Source organism: Phoca vitulina, unplaced genomic scaffold (genome assembly GCF_004348235.1).
Source record: "Phoca vitulina isolate PV1807 unplaced genomic scaffold, GSC_HSeal_1.0 scaffold26, whole genome shotgun sequence".
NCBI lineage: Eukaryota > Metazoa > Chordata > Mammalia > Carnivora > Phocidae > Phoca > Phoca vitulina.
In genome coordinates this window covers 9774572-9786713 of record NW_022589729.1, presented here as the reverse complement: position 1 = coordinate 9786713, position 12142 = coordinate 9774572, and the positions used below count along the sequence as shown (strand labels likewise).

Here is a 12142-nt window from a genome sequence, read left to right as displayed (position 1 = left end):
ATCCTGTTGTGTGTGAATAGAACTCCCATCTCTTAACATTCTAAATCATAAAAAAATAACATTTTACATGCTTATTGGATGCAGAGATATGGAATTCCACAGAATAGAATTCACCTTTTCTGAACAAATATGGGTAACATGAAAGGAATGACTGAAAACCTAAAGTACTAGACTAATGTACATTGGATGTTAATGCTTCCCAAGTATGTGTATCCTATACTCCCGTATAGGGCAGGTTCACCAACCTGCTTTTATAGTTTTATATTATAAATTTTACCAATTATTACATTATTCATATTACATTAAATTAATTATAAAAATTATAATGTAGTTATTATGAGATACAAGACTGGAAACTTGGCTTATCATGATTAGTGGATATAATTGACTGCACAATCCACTACATACATCCTTCCCTCTTTCACCAAACCAGAACTGAAACCCAAATCCAAAACAACCAATCTAAATAAAAGAATAAAACCAAACTGTTGAGTGTTTTGTACTGGCAATGATTTTATTAGATAATCATCCATGTGATTCAATGGCATCCCAAAAGTCTTTGTCCAGTTTTAAGCTTTGGTAACTTCAGAAGCACAAATGCTACAAATTTACAAAAAAAAAAAAAAAAACTGGAAAATTTAATTGGCTAAATCTGTTTAATTTTGTGAATTTTGACTATGTTTGTATGTATGCATTTTTGTGTGTTGGTTTCTGGATGACTCTTCTCAGAGGGGAGATCAGAAGAAGAGGTCCTCCTCCTTGGTTTCCTGGCCACCTGCTCTATCTTCATGTGGGGTTGAGTCTCTGTCCATCCATGTGGGTTTTTTGACCATATTTTCCTTACATATATCTCCTTACCATAAACCATGACCTGCTTACTTTATAGAATTAGTATGAAAATAAAATGCACGAAGTTATGTGGCAGAACATCATAAAATGTAAACTGCTATAAAATAGAAGGGCTTATCTTCTGTCTTCATTTTTCTCTGGTAAGGGGGCATCTGCCACTTGTTACCTGTGATGACCACTGGTGGGTGCCCGGATCTCCCTTCTGTCCTGGTCAGAGGCCTCCTGGCTAGGGTCTAATTTTCCCAGTTTTCTCGGCAGCTTGGGGTTGTCATGTGACTCAGATCTGAATAATGGAAGAAGCATGGCAGTGATATGGGCAACCTGTGCCTCACTTCCTAAGAGGAAATCACTTGCCTTCCATTGACCTTCTCATCCCCTTTTGGTGGGCTGGAAGCAGGATGTTTTGGTGACCCAGGCTGCACCATGGGAAGGAGGGCAGCACCGGAAACATGATGATCCATCAACTGGAAGGAATCTGGATCCCTGAATGACTGTGTAAGGGCTGAGCTGCCCAGACCATCCACCTACCCACAGATGGTCCCTATATTTTTCAATCAGTTGGCTGTAACAGATTGAACTGCTCATTGCTAATAACTGTTATTTCCTACTCTTCAGACCTACAGCACCAATTCTAATTTCAGTTGCAGTAGCTTGCCATGCTGTGTTCCTTGTTCTTTCCTCTGTGGCATTTCGTTCTTTTTACTCTCTCATCTCTTATCCTCCTTTGTTTGTTTTCCTGTGAGGCCCAGTCTTTCAAAGATGCTCCTAGCCCATGAAAGAATTCTTTTTGCTTTACACATAAGGAAACATTGTTGAAATTTTGCCTTCCCTCAACAATCTCTCTCATTTCTGAGTTCTTTTTTTCTTTGCCAGAATCTCCAACTCTTTTAAAAAAAAAGAAAAAAAAACACCCTTTTTTATCTCAAAATCATTCTGTATGTTATATGGGGCTAGTCTTCAAATAACAGAGGGTTTTGCTTTTTGGGAGGTATGCTTATTCAATTTTTACTTTTTAATGGCTTAAAAGTTCCATGAATACTTGTCTACAATCATTTCTTCAGCTGATAGAGTAATTCTTAAAAAATGCATGTACAGGATTGTGTCATTCTATTGCCTAAAAAGCTTTAATATCCACTCATTGCTGCATAAAGACAACCTGCTTAGTGTGGCATAAAAGGCCTTCATCAGCTGACCCCTGCTCTTTGGCCTCATCTCCATGATTTCTCCTCTCCTACACGGTGCTTGTTTTTCACATCTTACTAGGCTTTCTCTCACTTCCTATGCTTTGTACATGTTGACCTCTCTGCCTGGCTTCCCTTCCATTAACTTGATATGTTTCTACTTGTTCTTCACTTCCCAGCTCAGGCATGATATCCTTCATAAAGTCTTTCCTAACCTCTTCAGTCTGGGTTAGATGTCCTTGCAATGCCCTTGAAAAGCATCCTATGCTTACTTTTTTTTTTTTTTTAAGATTTTATTTATTTATTTGACAGAGAGAGAGACAGCGAGAGAGGGAACACAAGCAGGGGGAGCAGGAGAGGGAGAAGCAGGCTTCCTGCCGAGGAGGGAGCCCGATGCGGGGCTTGATCCCAGGACCCCAGGACCATGACCTGAGCCGAAGGCGCTCAACCGACTGAGCCACCCAGGTGCCCCCCTATGCTTACTTCTATCACAATTCTTACATGGACATATTTCTCACATTACAGTGTACTTATATTTGTTCCATGTCTGTTTGTATGGGCTTCAAATCCCTGATGGGAATTCTTATTTATTTTTCATAGCTGGTAGGCCCAGTGTAGTGACTGGTTATTAGTAAAAATTTAAGAAATTTTTTTGGATAAATGAAATGATTGTATGCATGAATGAATTTGGGTGAACCTGGTGTTGTTTAGCTTTTAATTGTACATTTCTAAGAAAGGTGGACTTCTTAGTTCAAATTGGTCTCAATGGAACTTGTTTTAGCATGACTTAGGTGCTTCGTTTTCTTCTTGGAAGAGAAACTTTTGTCATTTTTCATATTCAATTTAGTGTTCTTTGGTAGGCAAAGCAATCTGAAATATGGGTGGTTAAATAAGTTAAATAAACATCTATTCTCTTCTGGAGAGGGCTATTGTAAATATGTCTTAAAGGACCTTCAAAATCTTGACCTTGATTTCAAAAGGCAGATAAAAGTAGGGAATTCTCTTGGATCATGTGCATCTGGACCAAACTCACTAATTTGGAAATGAGGGTCCTTAAATCTATAACTGGGAGTGGAAGGAAATTGGAGGGCTTGACGAATTGTCCTCTATCCTGAGGACTTTCATTCCAATAAAAGTTTTTTTGTTTGTTTGTTTGTTTTATTTTGTTTGCTTACAGTGTTAATCCAAAAATGGGGTAAAGTGAAGCAAGGGCATCTTGTTCATACAGCTATTTCAATCTCGAAGGAGAGATGGAACAAGGGTCCAGATGCACATGACACACGGTAGAAATGAACGTCATGCTGATGTGGGAGAGGAGAGAGGGACTGGGCTTGAGAAGGCTGCACTGAGGACAAGAATGGTCATCTGCACCCTGGGAATGATGAAGAAGGACATTTCAGGTGGGAGAAATAGCTTGAGGGAAGTCTGGAGCACTCTGAAAGGAGCTCCTACACCATGCAGGGTATCCTAAATCAGCTGGTTTGGAGGCAACATGATTTAAATCGGACATCTTCCCTTAGCAAGTTACTTTTATAGATCTGACCCTCAGTTTCTTCATCTATTAAACTATCATACTTTCATGATTGCTTTGTGAGTAAATTAAGGTAAGGTTTTGAAGCCCCTAGCACATCGCTGGAACCTTATCTTTATTCCTGCTTTCCCTCCTTAATCTACCCCCCTCATTCCAGCATCTTGCCTTATTTTTTTGCAATCTTAAGGTTTTCCATTATCACCCACCATCGGTTAAGTAAGGTAGAATGATGAGTCATGATGGAACAGAGCAGTTTTTTGTTTATTTAACCTTAGCTTGCTTGAGTTATGTCACTTAAATGTATTCTATTTGACTCTAGATGGTGAATGATATATATGTACACACACACACACACACACACACTTAAGTTTTCAAAAGGCAGAAACAAACTCTGTAGGGACGTAAGTAAATGGACAAATAATAAAAATTTAATAGAGGGCAGAACTATTTTGGAGATGATCTTAAACTTTACAGTGTTTTTCACTCAGCTTAGCCAAGCCTAAGAACCACTATTTTGGAGGAATTCAGTAGGGCCAAGATGGGGCCTGAAAATTAATATTTTCAATAACTGTGAAGGTTATTGTTCCCAAGACGATGGCCATTTAGTGGCAACACCAGGCTGTGGGAGAGTGCAGTCTCTAGATACAGACCCAAGATCAGGAAAGGGATACTTTAAGCTCCTCCTCAGAATAATGCTGCTGGTGATCAGACAGGTTTCTTCCTCTTTTCTGTCTACAAGTACAGCAACATTCATTCTTTGCATTTATTAAAAGCCTGCATTCACACTTTTAAGAAAGAAAATGGGGCTCACTGATGATTAACTGGATATGCCATAAAAGAACACATAAATTATTTCCCTGTTCTGGATTTTCTACATGTTTACTTTAAAAGAGTATATATCTTTGTCTAAATTTAGACTTTACATTTTTTTAAGCTACTAACTTTGAACAGATCCAAAGTGTGCCTTTAATTACCTTGTAACTAACTAGCCCATAGTATGATGAAATTAATTGATATTAGGTTAAGGAGGGGGACAACATCAGAATGAAACAAATCTGCATTTTCTGCAGCTTTTCACTATCCCTACTAAGCTATGGACAGGTGGCTTAGTTTCTGTTACCTGTGAAGGAGAAAGTGTTTACACTTCCCGTGTGAACAGTCTCTTCAGCAGATGAGCATATTTCTTCTATTGATTCCTTGCCTGTGGAATTGTGAGGTCCTCTGATCACAGTACAAACGTGGCTGGTAAAGTTGAAGTCACACCTGCCGCAGTATGCTGTGGCTTCCAGAGATGCTGGGCAGAGCGTCCCACACTCTCTGGTTTCCTGAGTGGTAGAGGTGGGAAGAAGGAGATTTAAAAATTCATTTGGACAGGGGCACCTGGGTGCCTCACTTGGTTGAGCATCAGACTCTTGGTTTCAGCTTAGATCATGATCTCATGGGTCCTGATCTCATGGGTTGTGGGATCCAGCCCTGTGTGGGGCTCTATGCTCAGCAGGGAGTCTGCTTGAGATTCTCTCCCTCTGCCCTTTCCCCCAATGCATGCGTGCTCTCTTTCTCTCTCTAAAATAAATAAATAAATCTTTTTAAACATTACATTTAGATGTATGTAGGGCAGGTTTTTACAAGATGCAAATGAAATTTTCTTCCACTTAGATCATGAATAAATGTCTCAAGATTTATGAAAAGAAATGAAGGTGGTGTGTATACTAGAAAGAATAGTTTTGGTGTGGATGACACAGATTTGGATTCAGAGTCCAGTGTTGCCACTTCCTACTTCTGTGATCTTGAGCAAGTCACTTACACTCTCAAAGTCTCAGCTTCTTCCATTAGAAAACAGAAATCACATCTACCACACAGGTTTGTTGTGTGAATCAAATGAGATAACACCTGTAAATGCCTTACACTTAGATACGTTATAAATAAGAGCAGGAGTCATTATTATATTATTGTTACTTTGACACTTTCCTAATGGAGCGTTAGAGAATAATGTGATATTTGAGAATCTGCACTTTTGTGCTGTGGGACAAGTTGGACTGCTAAAACTTTGTCCAAGTTTTAGAAAATCTAAATATTTCATGAACTCTCATTATAGTTATTATTATTTACATTTGTAAACCTGTCCTCTGATGAATCTCTGGACTTCTTATTGTTCGTGGTAAGTACTAGTGTGTTCTAATCTCAGAAAATGAAATACTTCATCATCCCAGATTACAGGAGATATAAATAAGGCAACATTTTTGTAATGCAAAACTTTCCTTCATCTTTCCTTCACATAGGTGGCTTTATTTATTCATTTATATATTTATTTATTTTAGAGAGAGAGCATGAGTAAGGGAAAGAGCAGGAGGGGGAGGAGAAGAGGGAAGGGGAAAGAATCTCAGGCAGACTCTGTGCTGAGCGGGGAGCTGGGCCCGGGGCTCAATCTCACGACCCTGAAATCATGACCTGAACCAAAATCAAGAGTTGGACATTCAACCAACTGAGCCACCCAGGTGCCCTAGATGGCATAATGTATTTAAAATAATTTTTTGCTATTTAAAATTGATCTAAATTCAGTCTCTCTTACCTCATATATGTTAAATTATTCTCCCAAAGGTTGTCAAAATAAAGCTGCTTCAGAAAACTGTGGTAGGATTTCCATTTGATTATAGTGAATTAAACACTTGCATTTAGCTCCGTTTCCTCTTAAAGCCCAACCAAATGACAGTAAAAGAATATAGAAAGTCCAAGGAAACAGGAAGAGAGCTAATACCCACAGGACAGCTCAAACATTTTTGGAAGCTGGGAAGTAGATGAATGTGGCAGAGACAATACCAAAAGCCCAGTAATGTCCATTTCGTTTTTTCTCCCTAGAAATACTAAATTTGCAAGTTCGGCTCAGTAGGAAAAGCCACATGACTAGAAATGTCCATGTGCTCACTCTACAGAAAGGATGTATTCTGCATCCAGGTGAGACCCATACGTGTATACTCATCCACTCTCTCCTCTTTTCCATTGCAATCTGAGGGTCGTGTGTGAAGCCCCACAAGATGGAAGGGGATGGGGCTTCCGAGACATTTCTTGGAGGAGAGGTGCCTAACTCACACTGGACTGCAATGTGAAAAATTTTTTTAACTTTTATTCTGTTGACCCATTCCATATGTGAGTGCACTTGTTTTTATTTCGGCATAGTCTAGCATGTCCTAGCTAAAACATAAATTAGAACCTTGAAGTTAGATATTGTCTTAACAACAATAAAGCCCTAAATCCCATGGCATTGGCTTAATTGTTAGGTGGACAGTGGCAAAGAAATACATACTGGGGTTTGGAAAGTTGGGGAACTCTGTTATGCTGTGGCTAAATAGTTGATAAAATCATGACCTGGGATAACTGTCAAAGTAAGCCAGTGCTACTGAGCTCACAGCCTAGGGGAGGAGGTTATAATCTAGAACATTAGCAGTAGGTTTGTGTTGTTCCTAGCTGCATTTTGATAAAGTGTTACAAAATGAGATAAGCTTAGAAAAGATTGGGTGAAATTAAAAGGAACAGAGAGAGTCCACTGGAAGATACAGGCCAGGAGCCAGAGTGGGAAAACCAAATACAAGTCTGCATATTGCACAGTGAGAAACCCAGTCCCCTTTTCTACCAATTCCCTGTATGCTCTCAGCCAGGCATATATCTTATCCTGATCTAGGATGGGTTATTAAGGATAGTTAATTAAGCATATCTGCTAAGGATTCTTGGTAATGTGACTCCCTGACCAAAAACCATCCTGCCACGTGATTAGGTTACTGTGAGCTCCCCACTAATGGATGCCTATGCACAGTGAGCTTTCATTCAGCCTCCAATGGAAAGAATAGATTTAAAAACATAGAAAAAAGAACTGAGAGGGAGCAGAAACAAAGCAAGGCCAAGAAGAAAACTAAAATAATACCAAACAATTGAGACAATTCAAAGAATAAAGCAAACAAACAATAAACAACAACAACAATGGAATTAGTATTTCCAGAATGATAAAAAAGATATCCCATGAATGGAACAAGAGTGGGATGCCATGAATAAATAACAGCCTGCAAAAAAGAAAGAACCATGAAAAACTAAAAAAAAAAAAAAAAACCCAAAAAATAGAAAATAAAAAATATGATAGCTAAAAAATCAATCAATCAATAGAAAGGTTGGAAGATGAAGCTAAGGCAAAATCTGATCATGTTGAAAAAGATAAAGAGTTAACTAATCAACAGTCAAGAAATAAAAAGAATTCTAAGATTGAAAGATTGGTTTAGGAAGTCCAACACCAAACTAATCAGTAAAAACAGAGATTAAAAAGAGAGCAAATTATCAAAGAAATAATAAAATAACATTCCCCAGAACTGAAAGTTATGAGACTTCACACTGAAAAAGTCCACAAAAAAGTACATCATCATGAATAATAATAATAATAACATCCACAAAGAGGCACATTGTCATGAAATTTTATTTTTAAAAAGTTTTAAATGAAATTTTAGAAAAACAATAAAGAGAATGTCTTATAAACTTTCACAGGAAAAATAACATGGGTACCTAGGAAGAAACAGGAATCAAAATAGCAAAGAAAGTTTAAAAATGCAGACATGATGTCAAAATCCTCAGTGGAAATAATTTTTAACCTTGCACTGTATACCTAGCCAAGCTATCAATCCAGTGGGAGGCTCGAAAAACAATCATTTCTAATGTCAAGCTCTCAAAAAATTTACCTTTTATGCACCTATACCCAAAATGATATTTCTCCAAAAGAAGGCATTTAGGCAAGAAAAGGGGACCCTTGGATTGAGAACACAGGGACACCAACACAGGAGAGAAGTAAAAGGAATTCCCAAACCCACAGTTAGAGAAGACTTGCAGGGGAGAAATCGCACAGTGGTTCAGTGCTGATTGGATAGAAGTCTCCAGGAAAGAAGCCTTCAGGAAACCCAATGCAATCTACAGATTGAACTTTACCTGTAACACACTGCTTGATTTGGCATTCAGAAATATTGTCCTAATCATAATAATTTAACTATGAATATTCAATATGACTGTTAATTGGCCTTCATAAAACCAAGTTAAATCAATTTAAAAGATCATGTATATATCCTGAATATTGTTGTCGAATAATGGAAGCTCTATCTTCCTGGAACCAAAATGGGATGCCTGGGAAACAAATGTGAGTGATCAGTAATGAAACAAATAGTTGTGAGCAGCAGTGTCATTTTTGAAACTAACAGTTTTTCTATCTTCATTTTTCAAATATGAGTGCCCCTTTTAGAGTTTTCTACATAGATGCTTCTTAACTTGTCATTTTAAAGACATGTCCTCATGAGGCGCCTGGGAGGCTCAGTCGGTTAAACATCTGCCTTTGACTCAGGTCATGATCTCGGGGTCCTGGGATTGAGCCCCACATCAGGCTCCACATTTAGCGGGAGTCTGCTTCTCCCCCTCGTTCTCTCCCTACCCCACTGCTTGCACTCTCTGTTCTCTCTCAAATAAATAAATAAAATCTTAAAAAAAAAAAAAAAAAGAAACATGTCCTTGCAACATCACCAGCTTTTCAAGACTGTGAATTTCAGAAAAATTTCTCAGTCCAAACTTCTGAAAAAATTGGCCTGGAATAAATGTAAACTTTGGGAGCATAGTGTTGGAGAGATTTCTTTCATAGAATTGGCTATTTTAAAGTAGTGTACAGGTCAGACCAATTTCTAAAAAATTTTGTAGATGAAGATTATTTTTGATGGGTATTTTGTATGTTTACTCACTTCTTTAGTACTTATTCTCTTTAATAACTTTATGAATTGTCTTAATATTAATTGTTGCAAAGTGCTTGCTGGGACCCTAACAATCTCAAAAGTTACTTTACATCCCAAAGTATATGGTGTCCACGCAATGACTTTACAGTTGCGTCAGTCGGCAGGAGCCCTTCCATTGTCTATGACCCAAACGTCCAATTGCAGCCATCTCCTAATGGCAGATTGCTACAGAACAGAGTAGGGTGTCTGGTTTTTCAATGTCCACAATCCGTTCCTTAAAATGGTAGGTTTCTGGAGTCCTGGGTCAAGTTTAACGCTAACAAAACATGACATGTCTGTCCGTGAAGCATCTCAACATCCAAACAAATGGTACACTCAGAGGCCTGTTCACTTTCATGGCTGGCAGGCATTTGCTGATCTTCTGCTGTCTCAAGGAATAGGATATAAGCACGAGTGAATTTGCTGGACTTAAAGTCGCTATCAAAGGAAAGTGTTGGATTATGGTTAGGGGCCCAGAGGGAAGAAGGCAGGATTGATCTCCTTTTCCATCCCCAGCACCCATGGACATAAAATGGCATGACACAGAGGTCCCAGCTGACAAGTGCTGGCTCTTTCAGCACAGAGACTTTCAGTCCTGCACTGATCTGAAGTGCTGGGTAAAGCTTCCTGAGAACAGCTAATCATTATTAATTCCTTTAGAATTCATTGCAATAACATCAATCACAGCGAACTCATTTGGTATTAATATGGATGTAATGTGAAAATGAATAATGCACACAGGAGTTTTTATATTCCTATTTTAGAAAAATAGTTATGAACAATGTATTTCTCTTTCCATTGTCAAATCAGCACCTCTGAGAGGTTTTCTATCAATTACCTTCATCATCATTCCAGTTGAAATCTTGTCAGAGCAAACATATTTCAAAGGATTATATCCAACTCCATTACAGCATTTCTGGCTCTTTGGAATAAGTTCAGTCTCGCAGCATTTTATTGGCACTGGGTCATTCTTTTTAACATGTGCTTTAGACTCTCCACTGGAAGCTGAACAGCATATGGTATCTGACATATTCACATAATCCTGCCCACAACAGAACATCCCTGCAACAATAAAATGTTATATATGAATATGAAATAAAAAAAAAAAAAGGGAAGAAAACGGAGACTGCTATAAAGTTTGGTATAAAAATGTCAGACTCAGGCAGTTGCTGAAATGGTACAATACCTAAGGTAGTGTTTCCCTACCAAGGTGATTTAAATGTGCAGTGAGGGGTCCTTCTTACCAAGAGCACTAGACACTAATTAGGTAAAGAACACACAAGAGGAAGTGTTTCAAAATCATTCAGCGGGGCCAGACTTCTCCCAAGCTCCATTGAAAAGAAGCCCTGATTTCCGTCACAAGAATTACCTGCCCATTTTGTGATGATAACATCGTGTTGCAGAAAAAGGGATGAAGTACAGGGGATGAGAGGAAAGCTCTAGAAATTCGCAAGGGACAAAAGGTCACCGAGGCACTCTGGGATGAAAGCCTAGACAGAGTGGAGAGGTAGGACCATCCTGGCACTGGAGATGCTGTGGTAGGGGTCTTGTAAGCTTTTGCCCGGCTTTAGGGTGCACATTTTGCTTCTTGTGAATCCAGCAGCAATGGTAACCATTCTTTCCTCAGGAGATAGATTTGTTCAAACCAGCTGAGCTTGCTCACCAATCAGGTGGACAATTTGGCCACTATATTTTGAGCAGCACTGTGTTCTAGACCCATCCCTGGACATGGATAAGAGGTTGGAGGCAGAAAGACCCTGTTAGGGGGAGCATTGATCACCACTTGTTGAGGAAAGACATGTATGCCTTTCACACCAAAGAACCTCCTTTCTTGCACCAAATTCAGTTTAACTGCCTGTGTTCACATCATTTAGATCTTGCCATAGAAGAGATACAGCAGAAATTTAGACATAAAAGCCTGAATAAATAAACAATACTCTAGAGTCAGATTAAGCCAGAAATTAAGATACCTACACCCCATGTCACAATGCTATTATATCAGAATTTATATCCAGTGATAAAGCAGCACAGTGTGATGAATGATTTATTTTAATTAGAATTTTGTTTATTTATTATTAGTCCTGAGTGATAACATAAAGAACCTCAACTTCAAAGTGCCCTGGGGTCCTGAATTGTTTGTTCTGGTCCTGTACAAACACCCACATTATGAAAGACACTCCTAATAATAGACCAGCGAGCTTTAAGTGCTTTTTATTAAAAAAAAAATATTGAAAGTAGACACTGGCTTGGTACATACCTTAAGAAAGATGTTTAGTCACACAAGACTTCAAAAACTCTTTCACTGATCTTTCCAATTTAAAAAATATCTCCCAGGGCGCCTGGGTGGCTCAGTTGGTTAAGCGACTGCCTTCGGCTCAGGTCATGATCCTGGAGTCCCGGGATCGAGTCCCGCATCGGGCTCCCTGCTCGGCGGGGAGTCTGCTTCTCCCTCTGACCCTCTCATGCTCTATCTCATTCTCTTTCTCAAATAAATAAATAAAATCTTTAAAAAAAAAAATAAAAAAAAATAAAAAATATCTCCCAATATTTTAAGATGATGTACATTGATCATAATGGACTTTTTGCATGCCGTCTAAATGTAGTAACTGTCCAAAGTAATTGGTTTAAAAGTGAACTGTTTTCTTTGGTGCTTTATTAATAATTTTTGTTGTTTTAACATTTTCAGGAAAAAAATTTTTTCACATAAATACACACAGCAGAGCTATCATTGTAATCTGAGTTTTGATTATGATAAAATGGTAAAAATGATGTATTGTACACACACATGCACACACACA

General features: G+C 38.5%; 1 protein-coding gene across 1 annotated transcript in view; it reads right to left on the bottom strand.

The window, feature by feature from the left end:
- Window positions 1-12142, bottom strand: part of USH2A (usherin) — a 682897-nt gene that overhangs the window by 142781 nt on the left and 527974 nt on the right. Inside the window, exons 50-51 of the mRNA XM_032422367.1 lie at window positions 10183-10406; window positions 4682-4886 (exon numbers count right to left, since the gene is read on the bottom strand). Of these exons, the coding sequence (XP_032278258.1) occupies window positions 4682-4886; window positions 10183-10406 (429 nt within the window). The remainder of the gene's footprint in view (window positions 1-4681; window positions 4887-10182; window positions 10407-12142) is intronic.